Source organism: Arvicanthis niloticus, chromosome 9 (genome assembly GCF_011762505.2).
Source record: "Arvicanthis niloticus isolate mArvNil1 chromosome 9, mArvNil1.pat.X, whole genome shotgun sequence".
NCBI lineage: Eukaryota > Metazoa > Chordata > Mammalia > Rodentia > Muridae > Arvicanthis > Arvicanthis niloticus.
The window spans coordinates 37487191-37514791 of NC_047666.1; the positions used below are offsets into that span (position 1 = coordinate 37487191).

At 41.7% G+C, this 27601-nt stretch overlaps 1 protein-coding gene across 10 annotated transcripts in view; it reads left to right on the top strand.

The window, feature by feature from the left end:
* The window catches only part of Mitf (melanocyte inducing transcription factor), a 212172-nt gene that overhangs the window by 176058 nt on the left and 8513 nt on the right, over positions 1-27601 (top strand). For 6 of the 10 annotated variants that reach the window (XM_076940166.1, XM_034511768.2, XM_076940163.1 and 3 more), the window contains 6 exons: positions 7633-7860; positions 8879-8962; positions 10934-11029; positions 18476-18593; positions 20747-20821; positions 25514-25589. In XM_076940166.1, the coding sequence (XP_076796281.1) occupies positions 7633-7860; positions 8879-8962; positions 10934-11029; positions 18476-18593; positions 20747-20821; positions 25514-25589 (677 nt within the window). Of the gene's footprint in view, positions 1-6247; positions 6465-7632; positions 7861-8878; positions 8963-10933; positions 11030-18475; positions 18594-20746; positions 20822-25513; positions 25590-27601 lie in introns of those variants that run through there. The other 4 variants (XM_034511769.2, XM_076940164.1, XM_076940168.1 and 1 more) reach the window with 3 other exon arrangements.

Consider the following 27601-nt stretch of genomic DNA (forward strand, 5'->3'; position numbering starts at 1 on the left):
ACTACCAGCAGCAGCAGCAGCAACAGGAGCAGGTTTCATGTGTTTCAACCTTCCCACTATTGGAACAGATGAGCTGTCTTGGAGGGCATGCTAATTATGAGCTGTTTGCTGTGTAGACAGCTGTATAGACAGGTAGAGATGAGTTTGGATTTCAGAGAGGTCTATGAAAACCTTGAAGTCTTACAATCAGGATATATTGTTTTCCCCGCATGAACCGCATGTGCATCTGTTGGAACGATACTGTCTGGTGTATTGTTACTAATATAGATGTTTAGACATATTCTGCACCACATCTGTGGATGCATACTGTGCATTTATTAGTATCTCTCAATGGTTTGCGCATGTGCACTCTAGTGCATGTGCGTATTTAATAACACAGGAATGGCAGGGGCACAAATGAGCACCTCTTGATGGCAACAACCTAGACCAAGGAGCTAAAACTATCAAAAATCAGATCTCTTTAGTTGTTTGGGTATTCATTCGGAAGTTGTCTTTATGTTAACAGTAGCAGAAGACTCAGCCTGGTGGTGCTGATTAGTTCCTCTGGAGGGTGTCTCTTTAGGGGAGCCCAGGATCTTTGCTTTCTCCCCCGAAAATGAATTTCAGAATGAATTGCTATGAAGCAAAGTTGGGGTTTACAAAGAGGTAGCATATATTGTAGATTTAAATGCACATGTGTGGGGTTCTCATGTATCTTAATAGTTATTTATATGGTTTTTTAAGCTATCGAAATTACATTGTTCAAAGGGTATAATTTTCAACCAGATTCAATGACTACACAAACCTTTTTAAATGAAGTTTAAGACATGAGCTGTGTTACGTGTTTCTCTTAAAGTACCTCTCCTTCCACGAGGAGACTGTAAACGTCAGCTTTAGGGATGAGAGAGTGGCGCTGATAAAGACAAACTCGAAAGTCACGTATTGCTTTTTCCTCAGGCGTGGCTCTTAGCTGTTCTCTCTTGCTGGAGAGATCTCTCAGACTAGGAGCATTGTCTCTGCAGGCAGTCTTCTCAGCAGTTTGGATGTTCTCAGTCCTACTGAAGCGTCTTTCTCCCTCAATTATTTTCTTAGCTCTTAAGAATTTCATACAGTGCACTTGGGAGGCAGAGGCAGGTGGATTTCTGAGTTCGAGGCCAGCCTGGTCTACAGAGTGAATTCCAGGATAGTCAGGACTACACAGAGAAACCCTGTCTCGAAAAAAACCAAAAAAAAAAAAAAAAAAAAAAAGAATTTTATACAATGTATTTTGATCCTATCCCCAAACTCCTCTCAGGGGCACTGTCCCTTTTCCTACCACCCAACTTTGTGCCCATTTTTATTTTCTTATTAAACTCACTAAGTCCAATTTGTGGTGCCACGTACTCATGGATATGTAACATTCCAGTACTTAACTTCTTAATTCAGCTAGAGTGAAACACACAGCAGATCCCAGAGTGAGAGGCTTCTTTCTCTTTCTATGTCCCCTTTTATCCTTACAGCCTTCCTAATCCGTTTCAATCAATTACAAGACAGAAGTATTTACGCAGAACTTTGAAGGCTATTTTATAACATTATTCAAGTGGCTTTATTTTGAGATGTGATTTGAATTGACCCACTCTAAGATTGATTATAAAATGTACTGTTGGGCACATACATGACAGACATTTGTGAATGAATGCATACAAGTTCTGTTCTCTATATTTTAAAATCTCTTAGTATTTAGTAATATGTTCATACATAACAACTGAAGCGATGAATATAGTAAAATTTCAATATAGTAATACTGTAAAAAAATTTAACCCTTATTTTCAGTTTGTATTTATGAGTGTTTTGTCAGTGTGTGTCTGTGCATCTTGTGCATGCAGTGCTTTGGAAGTCTGGAAGAGGACATTGAGTCCCCTGGGAGTGGAGGAACAGAAAGTTGTGGGCGCTGGGAATTGAACCCAGGTCCTCTGGGAGAGCAGCTAGTACTCTTAACTGCTGAACTATCTTTCCAGTCCCCAAAATACATTTTTGTGAGGTCTCTAAATATCATTTATCCTAAAACCAAAGCATACATCTCTCTTACTTCATGAACAGGCACATTTTAAATAGTTTATTACTTAAGGAAAACAAGCTTACTAGGAATCTTTCATAGAGATGGTCTAGATTATTAAGTATAACATTATGTTCTTAGGAACAAAATGTTCTTCATTCTTTGTGTATATACTTACACCACATTGCTCTGAGTCCAGGAGCCTGGAGAGTAATAAAAAAGAGGCCATGTGTAACTATCCAGACCAATGAATCTGTATGCAAATCCATATGTTCGTTTAAACACATGAAGAAGGCTTGTGCTCACATTGCTGGATTGAAAGCAGTCAATCCTTCACTTATAATTCAAGATTAAAACAGAAATCATTGCAATGTGTCTCTCTAGTATGCCGCTCTGGCAAGATAGTGAGACCAGGTCCCAGCTTGTAACCCTGGCAAGTGTCTGAGTTTCTGATCCTTTATAGGGGTAATTAAGTATCCCCTGTATTCTTACATGTGCACTTATCCAGTTAAGACAATATTTGGAACACATTAACAAACTGAATACACACACACAACTTGAGTAATGTAAAAATGCTAGCTAATTAGCTTTTTTACCAGTTTTCAGAGATTACTATTACATATTGATTTCTTTATAAATTGCCATTTAAAAGGTAGTAGAAGAATGTCACATGACATCAGTGAACAGCAGCTGATTTAACTTCCTAAAATTTATTGAAACATTTATACCTTTTTTTTTTTTGGTCAAGAATACTTGGGTATGCATCATATAGAAAACAAGAGAATCTATACTAAGCCCAGAGCCCTGGACTCATATTTTCTCTTGTAACATCAGGATTATGCCTAGAAAAGTCTTAGAGTGTGTGATGAAGAATTCTCTCACAAAACACAAGTAAACAAAACTTAACATCTTTTGTTGCCTTTTTGAACAAAAGAATAAAATCAATTATAAACTAACAGGCTTGTGGGAATGCTTTATGGATTTGTTCAAACTCACAGTACCAAATGGCAGAGGGAGAAGATGAGCCATGTTGGTTCAAATTAACTGTTTGAGGCACTGAGTACAGGAGTCAACTAGCATGGCGGTATCTGCGGCCACCATCTTACACTGACTGGTGATGGGCTGCAGAGGGAAATAGGTTGTCACTGTCACCAGGGAGTGTCAGAGTTACCCTGTGGTAGTCAGGGAGACATTCACTCCAGCACTGCAATCAGCTCATGATCTTAATGAAGGAGGTAGGAGCATAGGAGAGGAAGCAGAACAAAGGCGTATGAGACCCCGTGGACTGTCATGTGGATAGCTAGTATGAAATGTAAACAATGTCAATAAATACTGTAGTGTGGTAAATGTGTAGAATATTGTAGTCTTATTTTGTGATTCGGACTGCAAATGCTCAGATGCACTGAATTTTTGCACAATATTTTGTTTATTTAGGCTTTTACTTTAGAGCCCCATAAGGGTGATGTGAGGGAATGAGAACAGATTCTCCAGTATCTTCAGGATGAGAAGAGCAGCTCATTCAGGGTTAGACCTGTTTACAGTGGCATGCAACCCAGCCATGACAGTGCTACCATGTTCTATATCAGCAGTTCAGAGTGTGATCAGAAGACTCAAGACCCTCAAAGTGTTTCCAAGCTGAAAACTAGCTCTATACTAATACTAAGAAGCGCACACACACACACACACACACACACACACACACACACACACACACACACGGGTATAGAAGCATGCTATATCTTAGAAAGTCATCATTGCTATGCTAGCATGTAATCTTCTCTTTTCAAAAGCTTCCTATTTTCATGCGAAGCTGGTGACTATTGATAGAATTCATCTGCACAGCAATTTGGAAAAACCTAACAGGCTTCTATTATAAAATGTTGTGGACTGCTCCTTCTTCTGATGTTTGATGGGCCTTGTCTGACACTGCAAACAGTCTGTAACACTCTCTTCTCATCCACGTTGGTACATGAGCACTCAAGGCCCGGAGAAGTAGTGACTTAGCCATTTGTACTGTCTGAGTGTGAACATGGATGTCAAGTCCGTAGCTCCCTCTCTGACTGTATGATCAGAGACACCCAGCTCTTGGGGATCGTCCTGGAAACAGTGAACTTTGAGCACTGTCTTCCCAGAACCCAGCCCATCCTTCAGGAGTTTCAGTAAAGATCATGCCCACAGACACTGAGACAGAAAACACACCCTGGTGGTTTGCTTCCTGCTTCCACTCCCAGTGTGTCTGCTTTGTCTTATGCTACATGAAAAATAGAACATTGGATTATTTTTTATTTTTTTATTTTTAGTTAAAAGATTTCACTTAAAAACTGCACATGTCAGCTACCTTTGGAAATCTGGGTGATTAGGCTGTATAGACTGGTATGCCCACACTGTGAGTCAGCTGCGGCCTGAATTTGATGCTCCTTTTAGGAGAAATGAGCAGTTTCCAGTGTCCTCGGGCCTCCCCTCTCGTTACCTCACCCACAGCTGTGCCCCTCAAACATGTTACCTGTGCATGGTGTCTGATTGGGAATACCTATTAATGCTCTTTCAGGCTCTCTCTCTCTTTTTCGTTCTCCCTCAGCCCCTCCTGTATGTGCATAAGGAGGCCAGAGGTCAATCTCAGAGTCCTCCTCAGTCACTAGTCACTGTTTTTGTTTGAGACAGCTCCTCTCACTGAAGCAGGCGCTTGCTGATATGGATGGTGTGGCTGACCAGTGAGTGAAGATCTGTCTGCCTCCGGGACCACAGTGCTGTTGGGATTACGAGTGGTGGCCTGCGAATGTGTCTCCTGGAGATCGACCACAGCTCATGCATCATGTGATGCAGAGGCTTTACTCAGATGAGCCATCTCCCCAGCCCTGCCGTCTTAGCTTATTTGAAAACCCAAGAGAACTGATAGAAATGTTGCAAAGAAAATTTCCCTCTACTTCCAAACCTGAATGTAGTAAAGACCTCCTTGTCAGAGCTGGGGAGAGAGTGCGTCCCTTCCTTACTAAGGCACGGCATTCTGATTCATTAAAAAAAAAAAAAGGGGGGGGGGCTCTGCCAGTGAATTAGTGTTTATTTTTAAACATGCAGCCGTGTCTCTTTTTAAGGGGAGTAGTGAAATAAGCACATTCCGCTCCCTGCCCTCATTTCATGTTTATTTTGGTCCTGTCTATTGTCCCCATGATTATCGCGTCTGGACCCTTTCACAAAACTGAAAATGCCTGCGAACTTCGTTGTGCCTGTCAGGCCAGACAGGTTTGAGGTGGTCAGCCGAAAGTACTTCAGTAGCCACTGGATTTTGACAAAACTAATGAGTTGCAAATATTTATGCTTAAAATAGTATCATCCCATTTCAACAGTAAGCAGCATTTATCCTAATTTCTAAATATAGACTTGTCTCTTTTCTACCTGTGCTTCACCCTGGGCGGCAAATTGTTTTATAAGGCTAGAAATTGTATCTATATTCTGACTGCTTATGGTGAAAGGACTGTGATATACATGTTCAGCCTGAAATGACAGTAAACAGTGGAGTGGACAGATGGACAGGGACAGATGTGCATCCGCTGTGGATCCCTGGATTCTATCACAGTTTCCAGTAAGAATTTGCATGCTTCCTAATTTGAGGATTAGCTGAGAAAGTTTTTCTTTTTTCTTTTCTATGTGAGTATGAACCCAGGTCTCTGTCTCTATGTCTCTCTCTGTTTCTTGTCTCTCCTCGTGTGTGTGTGTGTGTGTGTGTGTGTGTGTGTGTGTTAGCTCCCCCATTTGCTGACTTGAGGTCAAGAGGCAGCTTCTGCATCTACTTACTTCTGAGTAAGCTGTCCATTGAGACTCTGGTGCGGATGAAGCTGGTAAGGCTGGAGGGTGCCTTCCACACTAAAAGTCTGTCTCTCTGCAGTCACACATGGCATCGTTATTTGCCCGTTAGGGAAGTCTCATGTGTGACAGTAGCTTTAAGGGAATGTCTCCTGAAGGGGGCATCCAGCTCTTAACCTATTGCTGAAAGAGAAACACCATTGTCCATTAATACTACTGGAACGAAAGATGAATGGGGACTTGGCCTTGATCTGACAGTGAGCTTGACTTTGATAGCTCATCCTTTAAAAAGGTTCTTTTATATCTATGAAAAAAAGCATGACGTCAAGCCAGCAGGGAAACTGATATCAATATTTAAGACCAAACTAGTAGGAATTAAAAAAAAAAAAAAAAGTCCCTTGTGAGGACAGCTTTTTTTTTTACATGCATAACTAATTAGCTTAGGTTATTATAAGCTGTGCTGCTGTGATAAGTCTCCGGTGGTGCCTCGGGATGCCTTGTTTATGGTGCCTTCTTTACGCTGGTCGCCCTTCGAATTGGAATTACAGAAAGTAGAGGGAGGAGGAATAAGTGGTCTGCGGTGTCTCCTGGGCTTGGGGCTGCCTGGAACTTTGCTCTGCTGGAGATGCTAGAATACAGTCACTACCAGGTGAGCGTTCCTTCCTATCCACACCTGGAGCCTGACTGCAAGGGTATACATGGGCTGATCGGTCCCTGTAATGCTATTGCACTAAGGACCCGATTCGAAATAAGGACAGATCTGTTTCTCTAGTGCTATTTATTTTCGATGCCCTAAGAAGTAGTTTACTATAGTTTTGGACATAGTGAGTAGCAGTAAGATTTATTTCCCTCGTAGGTAACTGCTTTCTCCCCACCAGCTCTTATTTACCGTGGATAAGATAAAATTGTGTTTGTCAGGTAAAAAGTAACTTGAAATCGAATGTTATTGATTTTGTTTATTTAAGAAAAAAAAAGCGTTTCTAATTAATTCCCCCGTTAGTGTTTACGGAACAGGACAGCAAATGCGGTGCTGGTTTGTAAACAAGTATGCCTTTAAAAACTCTTGCGTACAAGTGCTATTCCCTTGAATGTAACTGCTTTGTGTGGAATTGCTTTCTCCATAGAGTTCATTCATAATTAGGATCCCGAGTAATATTTTTGTATATGAAAGGAAGTAACCAATGATTTCTTGATTTAAACATGGCAATATTTCTGATTATTTCCATAACAATTTTATAGTCAGTTCTTAGGGGTTTTGTGTATGCTTGTGTGTGTTGTTTGTGTGTGTGTGTGTGTGTGTGTGTGTGTGTGTCTGTGAGTATGATTCTGAGTGTGTGTGTGGTGTTGGGGCTAGGGGATGTGTGCATGATCCTATGTTTTTGTGCATGCACGTATGTTTTAACAGAAAGCTATTCTATTTGCCAAGGAAAATGAGATCAACAGAATTGTGCATTTTCAAGTTTGTTGTTTTGATTTTCTGTTGGGGAGATTTTTGCCTCATAGATACTTGCAAATTTTAATAACTAGCCACGAGAGGCAGGGCACCAGGATAGAATGCGATGTATAGTTAACTATCGGGGAAGTCAAACAGGACAGTTAGCATCCTGGATCCTCAGAGCTCTAATCCTGTGATTTAGATCCTCAGCTTCAGCACTGTCGTTTTTATTTCATTTCTTTAAAGCACAACTTCCAGTACATTACAAGGGATTAATAGTCTGTTCTGTTGGTCGGCCGGTCAGGCTCACGATGTATGTACGAGCTGCTTGAAACCCCAGAATAACACTGCTATCTTCTCTTCCCTCCACGGCCATGCTCAGGTGCAGACCCACCTGGAAAACCCCACCAAGTACCACATACAGCAAGCCCAGAGGCACCAGGTAAAGCAGTACCTTTCTACCACTTTAGCAAATAAACATGCCAGCCAAGTCCTGAGCTCGCCATGTCCAAACCAGCCTGGCGACCATGCCATGCCACCAGTGCCGGGGAGCAGCGCACCCAACAGCCCCATGGCTATGCTCACTCTTAACTCCAACTGTGAAAAAGAGGTAATTCACGTCTCCTCTTCTCCTCTGTTTCTTACACTCCATTAACTGTCTGTGGGATATTCCTCTCGCCCTTAGCAATGGACTGTCTTTTGTCCACCTGGTCATAGTCACCGGCCTCTATCCTAGGTCTACTGGTGTGACCATTTACATTTCAGCCTCCGGTCACTAGTACTAGGTTCCTGGGTTTATTGCACACAGCAGGAGACCTGACTTGCTCTAAGCAGAACGTGGAGGTGAGGATGCTTCCATGGCTCCCATCTCCTTCCCTAGATGAGTGTTCCCTTCTATGCCTTCCAATTTGTGAAGCAGTGAACATGCAGACAGGAGAAGGGGAAGGTGGAAAGGGAAAAGCAAAAATAGAAAAGGTGCACGGAAGGCTTAGATGCTCTGCTTGCTGTGAATGTCTGGGATGTTGTTTTTATGTTTCACGGAGTTGGAGAAAGAAAAAACATGGACCATGTATGGGTGGATTTGAATGGTATGGCGCATGAGGCTTTTAAAGGAAGATCAAGGCTTATCACAGCATCCAGTCAGTCTCATAACGAGTGGCTGCCTGGTAGTCTGCTTTTGTAGAGGCTGGATTAGAGACAAGACTCCAAACCTCAAGCTAATTTTTGTATCAAAATTTGGAGCATAAAGTTGGGGGTGGGGCACTGCTGTGATTCGGTGCCTGTTATTTCCAAATTATGAGAACACAAGTCTCATTTTAGTAGGGTCCTACTATGTATGGAAGTGTTAATGTGAGTTCACAAGTGACTGTCACAGAACTTTGGGTTTATTTCAGTCACCAGAGGGACTAAGTCTTTTCCCCTCTGCCCAGACCGAACACTTCTTATCCACCCATATCTGTTGTATGCCTTCACCCAAGCCCCCCACCATTATTGTGTCCGTTGGTTAGCATCTACCTGTTTGAGAGTTGCATCCATCACATCGCTATGGCACTAACATCCTGTGAATGTGCTGTTGAAAGCTGTTTGCAAATCCGAGTCATGGACTGTCTCTGCTTCTGTTTCTGCAGGCATTTTATAAGTTTGAGGAGCAGAGCAGGGCAGAGAGTGAGTGCCCAGGTATGAACACGCACTCTCGAGCGTCGTGCATGCAGGTACTGAATGACCCGGCAGGCCGAGGATGTAACACTTGATAATGTGTGAGAATCTATATTTGTGAATGAGCACAGCTCCTGATGACTTCAGGTCCTTCTTTCCTCCCATTGACTTTTTTTCTTTTTTTGATAGAAAGATTTATGAACAGACCCATTTTCTTCCTAGTAACTCATGAATGACTAGGTAACAACTAAGATTAAACATGTGTGCCCCTTAAGTTTCCCACAGTCATAAGGAGAGGGAAATATACATAGATTGTCATTTAAAATGCTTCATGATTTAGTTAATTTGTATAAATCACCAGCCCATGCTGCACAGCATTGTATAAGACATATTTTTGAAACCAAGCTGTGCCAATCTCTGCATTGTTTTATAAAAGGAACCTCCTGCTCTTTGTATTATGAAGCTTCATAAGTTAATAATAAGTTAATAACATGAAGCTTCATAAATTAATGCTCTCTGTATTATGAAGCTTCAGGAAGTTAATAATAGCTCATGAGCACTTCCCCAAGTATCTGAAGATTATTATTTAAATTCTATTTAGTGAATAAATAACACCATTCATTTAAGTACTTATGTGCTTATTCAGATGTACAAGAGACAATATAATATAAACAACAAAATGTTTTCTTTGCCTTTATATATACCCTAAAGTGTATTTTATTTTAATGAGACATTAAGGACACTAATTTTGCTCTTCTAAACCTAAAATCAAAATGTATAAAGAAAAGTGGTTTATATGTCCCCAGCCTATTTTTCTATTCATCAACTCAGTCAAAAAGCTATCTATTGCAAGTAAATAAAGCTGGTACGCCTAGGAACAGAAACTAACATGAGGTATACTAGCTCTGTTCAGATCTGACCACCAGTTACTCTTCAGAGAAATCACTTGCTACGATTCATTCTTTAAGTTAGATGTTTACTACATTCCAATTTTCTGAGCAATTTGGAAGGTTTCTCCTGAAAGCTCACCTTTCCCCAGTGAGACAATATACATTATTGTCCCCATCTCACAGATAGGCATACTGAGATTTCTGAAGACTGGAGGCTTTGCCCTTTATCCAGGAAGAGGGTGAAACTAGATTTGAACCCAATCCTCATATAGCTGGAGTCTCACCTCTTTAAAAGGAGGTACACATGAACTCAGGGCTGCCCTGGGCATTCTTAGAGTTCACTGTGTATCCACACAGCACTCTTCAGACCCAGACACATCAGCCAGCCAACAAGCACACAGTGTTTACAAGGAAATGTTTCCACAGACTCCGCCACTGCTGCAATGCGTGTGTAATCACCGTTGTTTATGATGCTAACTGGTGTTTTGGTACTTCAGCAATAAAATTGATCTAGTGGGAATGTCAGCTCCACAACCGTTAATGATAACCTCGTCCTCGTGTGTTCCTCGGGGAGCACCAGGCTCACTGGCAGTTCTACAAAGAGGTGTTTTCCCTCCAAGTGACTCTACAATCCAGCCAGTGGTCAGGGGGCCCCACTGGAATGCAAGGGCTGAGAACCAGCTATATTTTCTTCTTCTAGAAGGCTGTGGGAAAGGAAAAGGGATGTGGTGCCTTTTGTGCAATGGGGTTTCCTGGCTCATCTTTCCAGTGTAAAGTGTTCAACCCAATCACAGCGCAGCTCTGCTTGTGGTGTGGCTATCAGCTGCTTCTCATCATTGCACCTGAACAATGCCTACCCTCCTAGTACCCTGCTCCTCCCCAGCCCCCAGGGTGCTAATGCACCAGAAGGAAACACCAGAGCTGAGCTCTTGATGCCCACTAATGGCTGAAATGCTAGCTGTTAAGTGAAGTTCCCGTCACCCACTCCTGTTAACGGGTTTCAGTAATATCTTGATTTTACATGGGGAGAGAACAATTACTTCTTAAACTCTGTTGCCTTAGGTAAGAAGGGACCAAGAAAGTCCTTTTGGGGGTGACCTTACACCTGTTTCTCATTGTGGCTCTTTTTATCTACAGATGGATGATGTAATTGATGACATCATCAGCCTGGAATCAAGTTATAATGAAGAAATTTTGGGCTTGATGGATCCGGCCTTGCAAATGGCAAATACGGTACCGATGGCCTTTTTATTTTGAGAAAATCTTGAGGTCACTCTCTGTGTATTCCCTTCTCCCTGTGCCCCCCTCCCCACCCACTGCCAGAGCTCAGTTTATTCACAAGGATTCTTAGAGAAATTTATTAGTAATCAAATAGGAAAGAAGTTAAGTAATTTTGACATCAGAAATGAAGAAGCTTGCTCCAGTTCATCAGGAGCACTGTAATTAAGCTCTTCATACAGGAGCGCAGCCTCACCTTGAGTTTTGTTTGTTTTGTATTTTCCTACTTCAGTGCTAGGGTCTCACACATGCAACACCAGTGATCTGCCACTGATCTGCCACTGATTCATATCCCCAGGTGCTCTGTGCTCTCTCTCGCTCTCTCTCGCTCTCTCTCTCTCTCTCTCTCTCCCCTCCCGTGTGTGTGTGTGTGTGTGTGTGTGTGTGTGTGTGTGGTGTGTATTTGTACAGGTATACACATACATAGGTGTATATGCAGAAGTGTGCCCATGTATGTGGAAAGCAGATGTCCACCTTGGACAGATGCCATTTCTCAGATGCTGTCTGCCTTAGAAATTTACTTTGGATAATGTATTGCACATTATCACCCTGGGGGACAGGGCTACTAGCAGGGTAGCCACTGTCCAGAGAGGCTCTTTGGCCTGCAGCCCCAAGGATCTGCCTGATGCTTCTTCCTCAGTGCCAGGATCACTAATTTATACCAACAGGGTTGGGCTTTTATTGTGGGATTAGGGGTAGGGGTGGGGATGGGGATTGAACTCATTCAGGCTTTATGCCTGCAGTAGCAAGCACTAAAACAAAGTGGGCTACCTCCCCAAGCCACTTTTGATAAAGTAATACAATGGTTGATTTAAAAAGTTTTAATTTTGTTAAACATTTTCACTTTTGATAAAATAATCCATCTCTTTAGCCAAGTGAATCACTGTGAATTGTGATGCTCAGAGCTGTTTGACCTAGAAACATGAATACGATTTGTAGGTGGGGTCCTATATTCCCAGGTGGTAGGGAGACTTTGAGAGTCCCATTCCCCCAGAAGAACAGCATACCCCAGCTGGAGTTCATCATCCTGTCCTCATGAATTTCTAGCTGCTTGCAAAGCTCTTATAGGTCACCTCTCCCTCTATAGCTTGCAGTTTTGCCCTTATTATATATTCTATTTCCAGCCTTATATTTGTATTTAAATTTCTCTCTTACCAAAGACTTCTTAAAGTCCCATTCAAAGTCGCTTTCAGTCACTGCCTGAGTTGGGATGGCACCATTGCTGTCTGAGATATCGCTGGGTTAGGCAGTCTGCGGGAGACTGAAAGCAAACCCTGATCTGGTCAGTTTTTCATGCGATAAGCTGTAATTTATCATATTCTTCAATAACTACTGTTCAAGAGACTAATCTATATTAAGGAGAAGCCATAAGAGGGGAGTTACTGAGGGAGTATGGAGTCTCATCTTCAAGGAGAAAAGTGCCATTTCAAAGAGTGTGTGAATATATGTAACAGAGACTGTATGCTCAAAAATGTTAACCTTTGAATTGTCTGAATCTTTTCTGAACAGAGTAAACATTGTTTCAAAAAAAGAAAAAGTTACTTACAGTAAATGCCCTCAGCCATGAACAAGGCAGCCCCTATTTACTTACCAACACAAAATTCAGTTAACTCAGTTTTAAAAAAAAAAAAATATGTAGCAATTTCTTTTTTATTATGTTTAAGCTGTTTTTTAATTTCTGTGGAGTAAGGTGTCTCCAGAAATCTCAAGACTGTGCCTTTAAGAGCTAGCATCTCTTTCCAACCCAGCTAAGGTCGGTCTGTAGTTACTTTCATGTAGTGTGCATGGCTGTGTATCTGGGTGTCCATGTGTCCTGGTATACCCACAAGTGGCTTGTGTGAGCACACGGAGCCCAAAGGCTGCTGTTGGGTGTCTCTCACAGCTTCATTTGCTGAGGCAAGGGTTCTCACTAAGCCTAGAGCTCACTGATACGGTTGGATTGGCTAGCCAGCTTGCCTTGACATCTTCTCTCTCAGGCTCCTGAACAATGGCTGGGATCTCAGGCAGAGACTGCTACTCACACATGGCTTTTTATGTGGGTGTTGAGGACTCAGATATTCATGCTTACATGCCAGAGTTTTATCCACCCTACCATCTCTTCTTCAGCCCCGCACTGTGATTTTTTTTTTTTTTTTTTTTTTTAAGAACCATGTGGTCTGCGGGTCTGATCAAGGTGCCTGTGCCAAACTCTCCCAGTGCACCTTGGCTCCCACAAAACCCTCAGCTTTCATGCTCTTATACTTTGTCAGTAGCTACAATTCCGGGATAAACATGCATAAGACACTACAGGAAACTTCCACTAAGGAATATAAAAATCGACCCAAAGACACGGGCGTATTTGAGATATGAGCTAGCCAGAGCATGGTCATCTCAAAGGGATTTTGCTGAGGAAATAGGTGGTCCTTTTTGCCAAATGCATACCTGGGTTCACTCAAAAGTACGGTGAAATGATGTATTTCATATTATCATTGATTTTAAAATAATTTTTGCAATGATGGGGAACTTTGAACTCACTAGACCCAAACCAATATTGCATATTGTTCAAATTCATACAAAATATCAGATGCCATGCTTCTTGGCCATCTCAAATGACGGCTATATACCAGCTCTGGAAGGAAGCAGTGAGACATAGTGGTTAGGACTTGGAATTAGAACCATTCCTGGGTTCACATCCAAAGTGTGCTCTTAGTTCTTAGTCTGTGAGCCTGCATGCTGTCATAAAGTCCTGTGTTTCCACACCTGAAAAGGAAAAGAGCTTCTAATTATTTCTAACTCATGTATCTTCTTCCCCAACAAAGAGTAAATAGCACGTAGCTTTGAAAATAGAAGCTGCGTTCAACCTTACTGTCTAAATTATCCCTTGTAATTTCATTGCAAGATCAAATACTTTTAATAGTGTGGGCTTATTCAGCTGATATTCATTAAGGCTCAACAATGTGCCAAACTCTCTATTAGAAAAACTTTGCTTAATAACCATGGTGCCTCTCACAGTGATTTGCACATTAGCAACACTGGTCCCAGCTTGCTTCCAGCTGAGCCGTGCGTGCCAGGCCTTCGAAAGACAGTTGACATGACTCCACCCGCGTCTACCTGCTTCTATAGAATAGAATGCACACAGTGGCTTCTCCGTCTACACTGACACTGAAGTCTAGTCCCTGCATTAGCTGACCGTCCCTGAGAAACTTTTCCCAAGGTTGACAGCCTCTATCTACATCTGTCCAGGGGACTAGGGTCATAGCTCAGTGGTAGAGCATTTGCCTAGGATGTATGAGGCCCTAGGTTCAATTCTGAGGTCGAAAGTAATTTCCTCTCTGGGCAAGATAAAGGAGCTGTAAAAGGAAGCTGTCTATTCTTGAGCTCACCTGGAAGGGAGAACCATGCTACCCCGTTAGTGGAACTGGACAGTGGAGTAGCAGCGTGGTTATTTCAAGGGGATTTGCACAAAGCAATCTTCCACAGAAAATGGTGGACTCATTCCCAGCCAGGAGGTAATATCCTGGAGCTGCCCTCAGAAGTCACTGGCCATGCGGCTATATTCACTTCTCTTCCATGTCACAGGCTGGATCAGGCAAAGTGTCACCTTAAGGGCTTCTTCTCTTGACATAATTCTGCTAATAGAAAGACAGTGTTATGTAGAGGTTAGAAGCAGACTCTCACTGTAGGTGCTTTTTAGTTTTATTTTGTTTTTGCCATGCTGGGTGTAGAACCCCAGACCTCATGCATGCTATACAAGTGGTTCTACTGAGCTATACCCCCTGCCGTATGCATACACTGTTGGGTGAGACATTCAACCTCTCTGCCTCAGTTTCCTTCTCTGTAAAGTGTTGTATCAGCTGCAGTTGACTTGATGGGAGAACTTGAAATTTTCATCCACAAGAAGTAGCCTGGCCCTAATAGGCTCCTGTCAAAGCAGGAACCGCCACTGGGTCTTGATCATCCTAGGGTTCAGCTGTCTGAGTTGAATGGTGGACCAACTGCAACCTATTCCATTTTAATCTCCTCCCCTGCCCCTCACAGGAGAGTTGAACTTGACTGCTATTTAGTTTAAGTATTTTTTCCCTGCTTATTTGATTCTTTGAAATGCTTTGTTTCAAGTTAACTACTTCTTAAAAAGTGGAAAGAACGTAGGAAGGAAGCTATCCTTAAGAGAATTGAGGTCTAGAGGTAACTGTTCCAAGGACACAAGGGCCCTCTTGTATTCTCCCAAACAAAGAATAAAAGTCCCCGTTTACTTGTGTTAACTGCGCAATTGATATTCAGATGGAGAAGGGGCCCTGCACAGAGAAAAACAGTAACATTTTACAGTGATCACTTATTTGGGAAAATATTCATTTTGGTGTGAGAGGCACCACCAGTGCACTCAGTTCAAACTATGGCCTGGGGCAGCACCCTCACCTTGTCTTTACCTGAGCTGCCCAGACTGTGGCTCTCCAGGGCCACGCCACCCCTTGTGTGTAAAAGTGACACCTTGTCCAGAGGCATGAATGCTCTGCATAGAAAGACCAGCGAAGATGCAGATCAGCCAAATACACATGTGTCTCCGCCTCTCTTAGTCCAGGGGTGTTATTCTGACCCCGTTGTAACTTAACTGTGTGCATAAAGGGGTTTCTCTAACCCAGAAAGAGAACGACAAAATTTGTTATTTTTTCCTCCTCCTCCTTCCTTTTTTGTTCCCCTCTATCTGCCATTTTCTTCTCTCCTCCTCTCTTCTCTTTCTCCCTCTCCCCCTTTCTTCTCTTCTCTCCCTTCCCTTCCCTATCTTCAGAGCACATCCTCTGATATCCTAGGCACTTTGTCTTATTTGTCTTTGATTTGGGATTTTTGAGATAGGATCTCATGTAGTCCCTGCTGGCCTTGAACTTCTGATCCTCTTGCCTTAGCTTCTTAAAGTCTGGATGACCTTAAGGTCTGTGCCACTATGTCTGTGTTTGAATTAGTTGTACCTGCACATGTCTCTCATTTGTCTCCAACACATGAACATCCTAACACATTCATATCCAGTTTGCATATGAGGACATAAGGCACACACAGTTTCTATTTCTAGAGCCACTGGATTAGTCTTGTAGCTTCACTGTTTCCAAGTTTTAACTTGCATTTGTCCCCCAACACTAGAGGTTTGGACCTCGGAAGTGTGTTTGGACTTCAGTTCCTAGTAGCCTTTGTAAGTTTCATCTTTCTGGCCCTTCACGGTGCTCTATGCAGACATGCGAATACCTCTCTTGTCCCCTTAAGTTGAACAAGAACAAAACCAAACACAGAGAGCAAGGTTGACCCTGAGGTGACCTGTTTCTCAATAGAACCTCTCAGAGCAAAGACTGCTAATAATCAGGCACCGTTTATCTGAGACTTGGCTGGAAGGCATTGAAGTGTGGCCCAAGGACATTTTAAATTAGCACCGAGCATATTCATTGGCTTGTGTACAGGCCTTCGGTGTGAGTATTATGTTTATGCAAATTCTATAAGTGCTCATTTCCCCAAGACCTGCCCACCTGCCTGCCCCACCTGCTACTTACTAACACTCCCATCAGAGAGTAGCTTCCTCTATGGACAGTGCCCCTCAGCCCTATCTCTTTAGCCAGGGCTTTAGCTAATGCATAAAGGCCAGAGACCAACACCAGAAGCCTCCCACCTATTATTTTTGAGACTGAGTCTCTCATTGAACCTGGACCTTGCTGACCAGGCTAGACTGGCTGGCTGCTGCTAAGCTTCAGGGATCCTCTGTCCAGCAACCACGTCAGCACTGAGGTATAAGAGATATGTGCCCAGATTTTATGTGAGCATTGGGAATCCAAACTCAAGTCTTCATGCTTGAGCAGCAAGCAGTCTGTCTACTGAGCTGTTTCCCAACTCCCAGATCTAAAACTTGAAAAAAAAAAAAAAAAAAAAAAAAAAAAAAAAAAAACCAAAAAGTTCTACAGCCCTCTCTGTCTGTCTATCATTTATCTAGCTATTTATCTATGTAGTGTGTGTGTGTGTGTGTGTGTGTGTGTGTGTGTGTGTGTGTGTGTTTAGGTGCACGTATGCTACAGCACTCCGTATGGAAATCAAATGTCAATTTGGAAGTCAATACAGGGGCCCCAGGAACTGAACTCAGAATGTCAGTCTTGACAAATGTGTTACCCAATCTGCCATTTTGTTAACCCCAAATCCAAAACATTTTTAGTGTCAGCCTGATGCCTTAAGTAGAATTTGATACCCAATTGTATGAGATAGCTCGAGAACTAAAAAAAAAAAAAAAAATTATATAAAGCTATCTTTTGGCCACATGTATGTATAAGATGTAAATAAATAAATTTCATTTTTATGTCTAGGTATTATCCCCAAGATAAATATGTGTATAAACATTATAAAAATGTAACATTTTTATAATGTTACATTATAAAAATTATAAAGAAGTGAAAACAATCCAAAGTTCTTGTCCCAAGGTTTTCAAGTAAAGCCAGCTCACCCTGTATGCTGAGCACCACCTCTCTGTATACCCTGGGTCGCTCCACGTTTTCATTCCTGTTAGATGCTTTCTGAAACTGCTTGTCTAGCACATAATAGAGAGCATATGACCAGGTAAAGGAGAGGCTCATGGGCAAAGGGTTGTGATGCCGGTATCGGTATCAAGGAACTATTTGAAATCATCTGGAAATGTTGAGGGTCCAGGATGGAAGAAGTAATGCGTAGCTAATGTGTAGAAAGATTTCCAGGGCAGAAGAAAAGGAACTTGTGACTTGTCTCCAGCCAGCTTCAAGGAAATCCAAGTCCGACTGGGACATCACTGGCAAGAAGAAAATGAAAATGAGTTTGCTTTTTTAAAACCTCCCAGGAGAAACCAAGGAGACAGCACCACTCTGAGTGGTTAAGCTGGGAAGGCTAAGCATTTCTTTAATCCTTGCTTTGGCACTATAAATTTTTTATTAAAGTCTTTGAGCGCCCTCTTGTGGTTATTTGGATAATTTCAATCTCAAGGAAGCCAGCTTTCTCTTTTGCCATAAGGACTTCACTTTACAAAAGGGAAGCATTTGCCCTTGCTTTTCTTTATAAAAGAGAGAAAAGTAGAAAGAGGTGAAGGATGGAGGAAGAGAAATGTCCTCTGATGGAAGCCACACGTCCACTCCTGGTTCACAGGAAGAGCTGGCGCCTATGGGACACCTGCCATTTTTGGCAGCAGGTAACACCTTGCCTACGTGTTTGGAATGAGCCCACCAGACAGAAGTCAGCGCAGAGCCACTCTTTTTACTCCCTGTATAAACAGATCGTATAATTTTGTGAATGCTCAGACTTTCCTGTTTTGCAGATACAGTTCTTTATAGCCAAGAGTGTCATTTCCATAAAGCCTGGAATAGGGTATGAGTTTATTGGAAAAACTCTGCAGTCCGTCAACAACTGGTTGCTTTTCTTGTCTGTGTCTAGTTACCTGTCTCTGGAAACTTGATCGACTTGTACAGCAACCAGGGCCTGCCACCCCCAGGCCTTACCATCAGCAACTCTTGTCCAGCCAACCTTCCCAACATAAAAAGGGAGCTCACAGGTACGTACCCAGTGCATACGCTTCTTAGTGTGGTACTGTGCTCTCTTCCCCATTGGACAGCCTTACCAGTGTAGGAGCAATGTTTCCTGTGCAGGTAGTGGGTGTGCTTCCAGTGCCTGTGGTTCCTGGGACTCTGTGTAGTAAGTTAATATGCAGTATTAAGACATTAAGTTGCCAGTTTCCAGTGTTTGTGGAGAGCCTTTGTCCATGCCCTTTATGTTGGGGGTTATAGGCCTATAAAGTGCCCCCACCTGCTGTGTATCTTGCTTGCCAAGTCCCTGGAGACTTGAGTTAGAGGATCCTGCTTTGAATTTTCCATTTGAGTCCACATTTGGGATTGAGTAAGAATTTATTTCTTACATCTTTCGATGCCTTCTCCTCTTCTTTTCCTGTATCATGTGCATGAGATTTATTATAGAAGGAGAAATAAATCATAAGATGGAGCCACCAGAATGTTTGCTCTTGAGGCAAGTGTGAAATTACCTATTTTGCCACTTTGTTTGATGCTTTAGGGAAGGCGTCTGACCAATAAAACATGACAGAAACTGTATTAGAACCGGCATTCTACCATGATCAATTTTATGATCCTTGCCCCAAATCCTTTTTATTATTTAGTTCTTGCCTCTTGCAGAATTGGGGGTGGGGATGAGAAAATGGGGTGTGAACTTGTCATAAAGATTGCTGTCCTATCCAAAAACATTACTACAAAAACTATTTCAGAAAATTTCAACATAGGGAAAACAGTTCTTTTAGAAAGTATTAATTGGGGTTTAAAAGGTAATTTATTAATAAGCAAAAAACTGTCAAGAGCAAAACCATAAAAATCAGTAAGAAGCAATGGACAGTAAAAACCTTCTTATCCTATATGAGAAAGCAGCAAGAGGGAATGATTTGGATTGACCAACTGAATTTGGAAGATTCTAATCTTAATTCTGTCTGCACACACATACATACATGCATATGTAGTTAGAAGTTTCATGATAACAGGGTACATTCTGGGAAATAGGTCACATGATGATTTTAATGTGGTATAAACTTCACAATGTGGCTTTACATAGACCAAGAAGGCTGTAAATCATTAAATAATGTAATATTAATTATATTTATTAATTTACATTCCATATGCAGCCTCTCTTTGGCTATTTCAATGCAGTGTGAATGGGTATTTACATTTATGAGATATGTTGTATATGTATATATAATAACTATAATATAACTATAGATGTATCATTTTTTTTTAGAACGGAAACTAACGTGGTATAATAAGTCTCAAAATCAATCAACAGTACAATTTGTTTAATGCTTTTATTTGTTCCTCACATGAAAAAAAATCTCTTGACACTAAAATATAACTTTCAAATGGAATTGTCACCCAATATATCTAGACCCTTCCACATGTTTCCATAGACAAACAAGTAGTGCATGCACAGTGACTCTTAAGAATCGTGACATGATCCTGTTCTAGTAGATTCTGACAGAACCTGACTCCACATTCTGAAAAACCAAACAAGACAAACAAACAACAGCAACAACAATGAAAAAAATCATTCTCATGAGTTACAGGCCACCAGTCAGTTTCCATGTCACTGCGTCACAAAGGCATAAAATACTGGAAAGTTATTTGTTCTGAAAATAAAGTTTGAGTCTTAATAATAGAATATGCTATCAAGGGCTGGAGAGAGGGAGGTTTCATGTTTAAGAACACCCACATGTTGGCTCTCAGCCATCTCTGACTCAAGTCTCAGGGAGCTGATGCCCTCTTCTGGCCACCTTGGGCATTACACACACACACACACACACACACACACACACACACACACACACACGGTGCATGGACACACAGCATATAAAATTAAGTAAATCTTAAAAATGTTATGACATCAAATAGCTTCTATTTATTTTAGTCATGTTAGTACTAATGTGTGGACTTGGTATACTCTGGCTTGTTCTCTGGTTTGTAGAAACTGATCTTTGCAGAGATTTGGCATACGAGGCATTAGAAGCAGAAGTCTGTAGAAGTTATAATTTGAAAAGAAACATTTTCATTAGACTCCAGCGACTTAAGTTTCAAATGTTCAGAAGAGATGCTTTGTAATTTACATTGTTATGTCCCTCAAAGTTCCAGTTTCTAATGACTTCATTCACGTGCACAGCGTGTATTTTCCCCACAGAGTCTGAAGCAAGAGCATTGGCTAAAGAGAGGCAGAAAAAGGACAATCACAACTTGAGTAAGTTTGCTTAATTTATATCCATAGCATTAGGTATTAAAGTCAATGTTCTTTATGTATCAAAAGGACGATTCCAGCAATTTCACAGGAAAGTTAATTTCTCTAGTTGTTAAAGCTGCATTGAGAGTATTCCAGAGAGATTTTATTTTATTTCAGATCAAACTATATCCATCTCTCTCTCCATATATATATATATGTGTGTGTGTGTGTGTGTGTGTATGTGTGTGTATTTCCCAGAACATACACACATATATTTACATATATATGTTCTCTCTGTACATATATGTACACAGAGATACAGAGAGAGGAGAGAATATATACATATGTGTACATATATGTACAGAGAGATAGAGAGGAGAGAGACAGAGAGACAAAGTTTTCTATTTTTGAAGAACTATTTTTGTTTGTGGTTGTGTGTGTATGTGTGTGTGTGTGTGTGTGTGTGTGTGTGTGTGTGTGTGAGAGAGAGAGAGAGAGAGAGAGAGAGAGAGAGAGAGAGAGAGAGAGAGAAGAGACATTTTGATCCTCAACTACCCAATTATAAGTAGTACACATTGGAGTTTATTAGCAAAAGGGGATTTGGGGATCACTTTTTCCAATGAGATTTCAAGGTTACAAAAAGAAGACAAAAGAAAAGGAGAGAGCGAACCGCCGGTGGCTCGGCCCTTAAGGCTCCTGCCCGCAGAGGGCGCCCCGTCTCTTGGTGCGCCGGTTCGAGTCCCGCCGTCTCTCCCGTCCGTCTTCCAGCGTCATTTCGTGGGAAAAAAAAAAAGAAAAAGAAAAGGAGAGAAACGCAGAGAAGGAGAGAAGGTTGCCATGGGTGAAGTAGCCTGCCAAACTTACGTTTATCTGTTACTCTAAACCATTATATAACATTAGAATGCTTTTATGTGTGAGGTTTACTCTTCATAAAACCTTGAGATTTTCTCTGGGAAAGCCTTATGTTTAAGATACACATTTAAGAGAGACTACACGGTGAAAATAAAGTTTGCATTTAGAGGTGGGTGTAGCATGGGGATCCTCATTTTACGTTGTTTCTTACATTGAAGTTTGAGAATGAGAGTCCTGTATAGAAACCTTGCTCTTGATGTAAGAGAGAGGAGAAGAGCCCCTCTCTGTTCCAGTAGCCAGATGCAAGCATCACTAGTTTTCAGTTCCGTGCTGTCTTCCTGACCTTTCTGAGGAAGCTAGGTGCACAGAGAATGAAAGCGTTGCTTTGCGTGCTTTAACGCCTCATGCCAGAATGTCCACATTCTGCCGCTGCTTGCCTTTTAGTTATCTGTTTTTACCTGAGCATTGTGTGCTAACAGCTTGATGTTAACTTCTTAAATACTGCCACATAATTTTTATTCTGCATTGTAATTTGATTCCCAGTTATTTCGCCACTGTGTCTTTGTATCGTTGCCACTTTTCTCAAATCCATTGTCCTGGGAAACATTATATTGAACTCTGTGCTGGGTACTGAGAAATGCTTGCTGGTAAGGACTGCATGCTGTAAGTGCGTACTTACATCAGCACTGCCCCCCCTCCACCTTTCCTTCCTATGTGAGAAGCTTTTTTCATTTTTAAACTAAAGATCTGAGCTTGCAGCCTAAAAACTTCCCCCAGATTCCAAATAATTTTGCTCAGACAGTCCTTCTCTTAAAACTTCCTAGAAGTAAGATGAGGATGTAGTATCAGAGCATCACATAACTGAGACGTGGGAAATGAAGTTGGATTGTGTCAACCATGGTCCTTGTGCTTGGGTCCCCACAGAGCCCTCACTCAACGTTGTCAGTAAATTGTAGACGGGCTTAGCTCTCAGTTGGTGAGCTGCGAACACAGTCTTCAAGTCTTGTCTAACTCCTGGGAAGTACTGCTCAGGGTGCTGTTGACCTTGACCCAGCCCTCCCCCTTCTAGGATTTAGCTTGTGAACATACTTGCTGAACTGTGCAAGTGGATGCCTTAACGTACTGAGTTATTCTTTCCGCCATTACAAGTTATCGAGTTCTAGTTTGCTACAAGGAACTTTTCTATAGGAGCGAATTGGACAAATGGGATTACTGCTGGCAGGCGTGTTCAAGCCAGGTGCTAAGTGCCACATACTAATTACTGAGGCGAACAAGAAGGATAATGATAGATATCACGCCCCACTATGAAAGCAAACACACTAGAGGGATGGACCTATCTGGGTTTGTGGTTCTACTGGCCAAGATCTAGAAACCAGCTTGTTTGTGATAGTTGCCAGGGCATGTAGATGGTGCTGATGCTGAGAGTTCCCTGGACCTTCAGCTTCATACACTTTATGGTGGTTTTTTAAAGTTTTATAAAGTCATATCACTTTTATAATAAATGTCTGAAAAGGCAAATCCTACCCAAAATGTAGCTGTGGCATCGCTAAGTGTTGACAGCGAGAGAACCCAGAGGTGAGTGAGAGAAGGCAGGTGAGGAATGTTTTAGCAAAGAGACTCTTGTTACGCTTACTGTGGCAGCTCATGTGGCTGCCTGGGATGCAAAGGTGATACAAATAATAGGTAGATAATACGTATGAGATTCAGAGTTCTGTGAGAAGAAGAGGTGGAGCCCAGTGAATATAGTATCATAATAGACATGGGGGTCAGGGGTCATTTTGAATAGAATAACCTGGGAACTCATATTGGTCAACTTGAGTTGCTACTTACAGGGAGAGATGGCTCTGTAGGGGTCTGGAGAAAGAGTGCTCTAGGTAGAGGGGATAGCCAAGGAAGATGGCCAGTGCATATCTGCCTTGGATGTGGGACTGACAGCATCAGTGGGGACAAAGCAGAAGAGCACAGGTCCATTGCCAGAGAAGACTCTGTCACACTGGAAGGGGAGTCAAGGGTGAGTGATATGGGCAGGGCAGGGCCACCAGGTCCTTGTAGGACACCTCAAGGACTTGACTTTCTCTTGAATAAAATGGGAAGTAATGGAGGCGGGGTTAAGGTTGGCATGACCTCACCTAGTCAAATGGTAGAGGGTGCAGTGGGCTTGTGGGACTCAGAGGTGCCAGTGAAGATGGTTATGATAACCCAGACAAGGGGCGGCGTTCCACTGCAGAAAACAGGAGAGTTGCTAGAGCACAGAGTCAGGAAATACTTTAATGGCAGAAGGTAACAGATGATAGATGAAGAAGATGGGAGGAAGACTGGCGTGGAGCCAATTTCAGGGCTCTGGCCTAGACATTTGAAAGGACGTCGATACTAATGAGGTAAGTTACCATTTAGCCTGAGGTACGGCGAAGCTGAGCTGAAAATTGTGAGATCTCAGGTCCAAAATTCCCTTCATCAGCACATTGACTGTTACTTAGTATTTCTGTGTGTTTCTTCATATTTCCAAAGCCCTAATAATAGAGATTAGCATTATATAGAGATACATTTGTATACACATATAATATAATATAAATAAATACATTTATATGTAATCATTGGAATAATTACTCAGCTAAGACAAACGGTAATTTGTATTGGGAAAATTATGAATAACATTAGTTATCTACACATGCAAAACATTAGGGGGGCAGATATAAATAAAGTATTAGGGCACTTAAAGTAAACCCGTTTTATTAGACCTTGACTTATTTGGGATTTATTTGTTAGATTAGGTAAATTGAAAACATTGACTATCTTATTAGGTCCTCATCCCAAGAGTGATAGTTCTGGTGTGTGTAGACTACAGGATGAGGATGCTTGCAGGATGCATGGTATAGATGTGTGTTGTTCAGTGTGGTAGCTACTTGCCATTCAATACCTAGAACACCTGAATGGTGGTTAGTTCAGATCGGGCTGTGCTGCTCTGGGAGCTGGCCTGGTGAAACACTTGCCCAGCATATGCAAAGTCCTGGGCTTGATCCTTAGCATTATGACACAGAAATATGCTGAAGTGTAAAATATTTTGATTTTGAAAGCTTAGTGTGAAGAAAAGAATGTGTACCTTCTAATTTAATTTTTTACATTCATTACCTGTTAAAATGATAATGGCTTATAGAAAATGGATTTAATGGAATATTAAAGTTAATTTAATGTCTTTCCTTTTACTAGTTTAACATGGCCACTAAGGAATCTAAAATTACATATGTAACGTGTGTACTTATTTTTTTGTCAGTCCTGGGCTAGGAGTTTTTAATGTATCTCAGGAGCAAAACCAAATGTTTTATTATTTTAAGTGGTAAAAGGAAATCCAAACAAGAGTGATACCTTGTGACCAGAAAAATTACGTAAAATTCGAATTTCAGCATCAGAAGTAATTCTGCGGCTGTGTGTGAGCAGGTGGGGGATACAACGCCAAGTAATGCTAAATTGTTGTTGCTGGTGTTTTAATTGTGTCATTACAGATCTGTGCACATTTGATGAGCACAAATTTGTTTTCTCTTTAGTTAAACAAGTACAATACAGATATGTCCAATTTTGATGCATATCTGAGGACCCTGCCCGGGTTTCAAGGCTGTTAGAGAATTAAGTGGGAAATTGCTTACCAAAGAGCATTATAAATGAGGGTACGCCAAAGGAAGCTCATTCCTTCTTAAAGTTCATTACCCTCCGGTAGCGAAAAGGAAGATATGCACAGGGTGAAGTAGGCTCAGGTTTACATTGTCCTGGCTGGTGAAGTCAGTGTGAACGTGTCTTTAATGAGATGTGCTGAACCTGTGTGTGCCGAGGTCACTAATGGCCCTTTCCCATGCTCTTTTCTTGAAGTTGAACGAAGAAGAAGATTTAACATAAATGACCGCATTAAGGAACTAGGTACTTTGATTCCCAAGTCAAATGATCCGTGAGTACAATTGCATGTTAATCTGCATCATATAGTTTCGCACCTTTCTGTTTTCTCATGTGTTGCAAAGATATGCTCTTAGAGAAATTAAAGAACTCTCTCTCTATCCCCTCACCCCTTTTTCTAAGTATTTCCTCTGCTTAATTTCACCAAACTAAAATTTCAGGAGAAATGTGCTGAACTGTACGAGCTGAGCTAGTTAGCTTTGAATGTGAGGGACAGGGTTTATGGGAGTCTGAGAACTAGGCAGAAAAGTTTGAGCTTGAGGCTTGAGGCAGGCTCTCATGGTTACACATACAAGATCCCAATAACTGTGAAGGCAAGGTGTGTGGCATGTATGAACCCCAACTATGTAGCATCTCTAAAGGGCATGGATGAGCAGACATTGGAAATGTCAAGTTCAATGATACTGAAAAGACAGAGGGTCAATTGGTTTTTTTGAAAACTTGTATATTCTTTGTGTGTTTTACCAGTGTGTGTGTGTGTGGAGGGGGGGGGGGGAAGGGGAATAGCAATGGTTAATCCTCTTACAAACTACAAGTCAGCTGATCTCTGTTTCAGTTTTTGGTCTTCTCTGCCTCCTCTCTTGGAGATAACAGCTAACAGACAATTTTCAAGTCTTTCCTACCACGTTATCTGCCACGTCAGCAAACTGGTCAACAAATATACAATTTTTATCCATTAGGAATTGGCCCATTTGAGGTGAAGATCTGGGGGATGTATATATTTTAATGGCCCCCGCAGGCATTCTATGAAATTAGCCTTTGAATATGACCTTTTAGCTATCTAATAAAAAGTAAAGATGCAATCAAGCATTATTCATTCAAGGCTTATTAAATTCACGACTCACATTATTGTCGGGGAATTTGTAGCAAAATAAAATAAAACCATTACCTATTGTGAAGTGGTTTTGATGAATGTGCAGCCATTTCTGTCTTCTAACACTTTTGCTTTCCCAGGCTTCAAGGAGAGGCATTTTCAAGCTGGAGACATCCAGCTTCTCCATTGTACTGCACACATTTATCCTCCTAAAGGCTGTGACCTTCATTTCCTACAGTCAGTCTTGCATGATAGTTGAAATTGAATTCCCAATTCCTCTTCTTTATCAGCTTTCTCCCTTTTAGCATATTCTTTTAAGACTGTAGCATGCGCATCTCTCCAGTAACAGATTATGAAATTAGGACACTCCAGTGTAAGCTTGGGTTTACCCGTCTCCTCCATCGTCAGGAGTGCTTATGTGTTTGCAGCAGGGGCCGATAGGGAGTTCACATGGTGGACATTGTCTTAATGGAACTGAAACAGAGACACACTTTACCTAACTAGTGTCCCAGCTCCTTCCCCAGAGCAAGTACACTTTAGTTGATTTTATATATTTGAAGAACATATATACTTGCCCATGGGAAAAAAAAAAGATTCCTCTAAATTACCCAAAACACATTTGAATCTATTTTAACCAAGAAACATAATCGATTGAGTCTCAAGTAGGCATTACCCCCACTCCCCCCAGATACCTGAGAGAAATATGTCTTGAGAATTGAGTGGCCAACAGCTAGGCTTGAGAAGCCCAGATCCAGCTTCTCTCTTTGGTGGCCTGAATGAGGCATGGTCCATTACAGTTATGTTTCTGCCTCTCTGCTACAGCTCTTGTCATATTCATTTTTTAGCCTTGAGAATTGGTCCCAGTGCTTACTCTGAGTATCTTGGAACACCTCCCTGGGCTGCCAATTTTGGTGCTTAGACACTGGGGACCCACCTCAGGGACTTCACTGGGGGTTATAGCCATTTTTCTCCTTGGAGAATGTCTGTTTTGTTCCTCAGCCAACCCATATGAGGATCAGTGACCAGGTGGCTTATTTAAGTGGCTCACCCCTCACCTATTCCATATGACACTTCTGATCAGCTCTTAGTCACAGAAGGGTTGATGGCTCTGTTTATAGCAGTGGGATTTTTGTTTTATCGATATGGTCGTCATCACTGTGACAGTTGTCTAATAAAGGAACTGCAAAGATTAC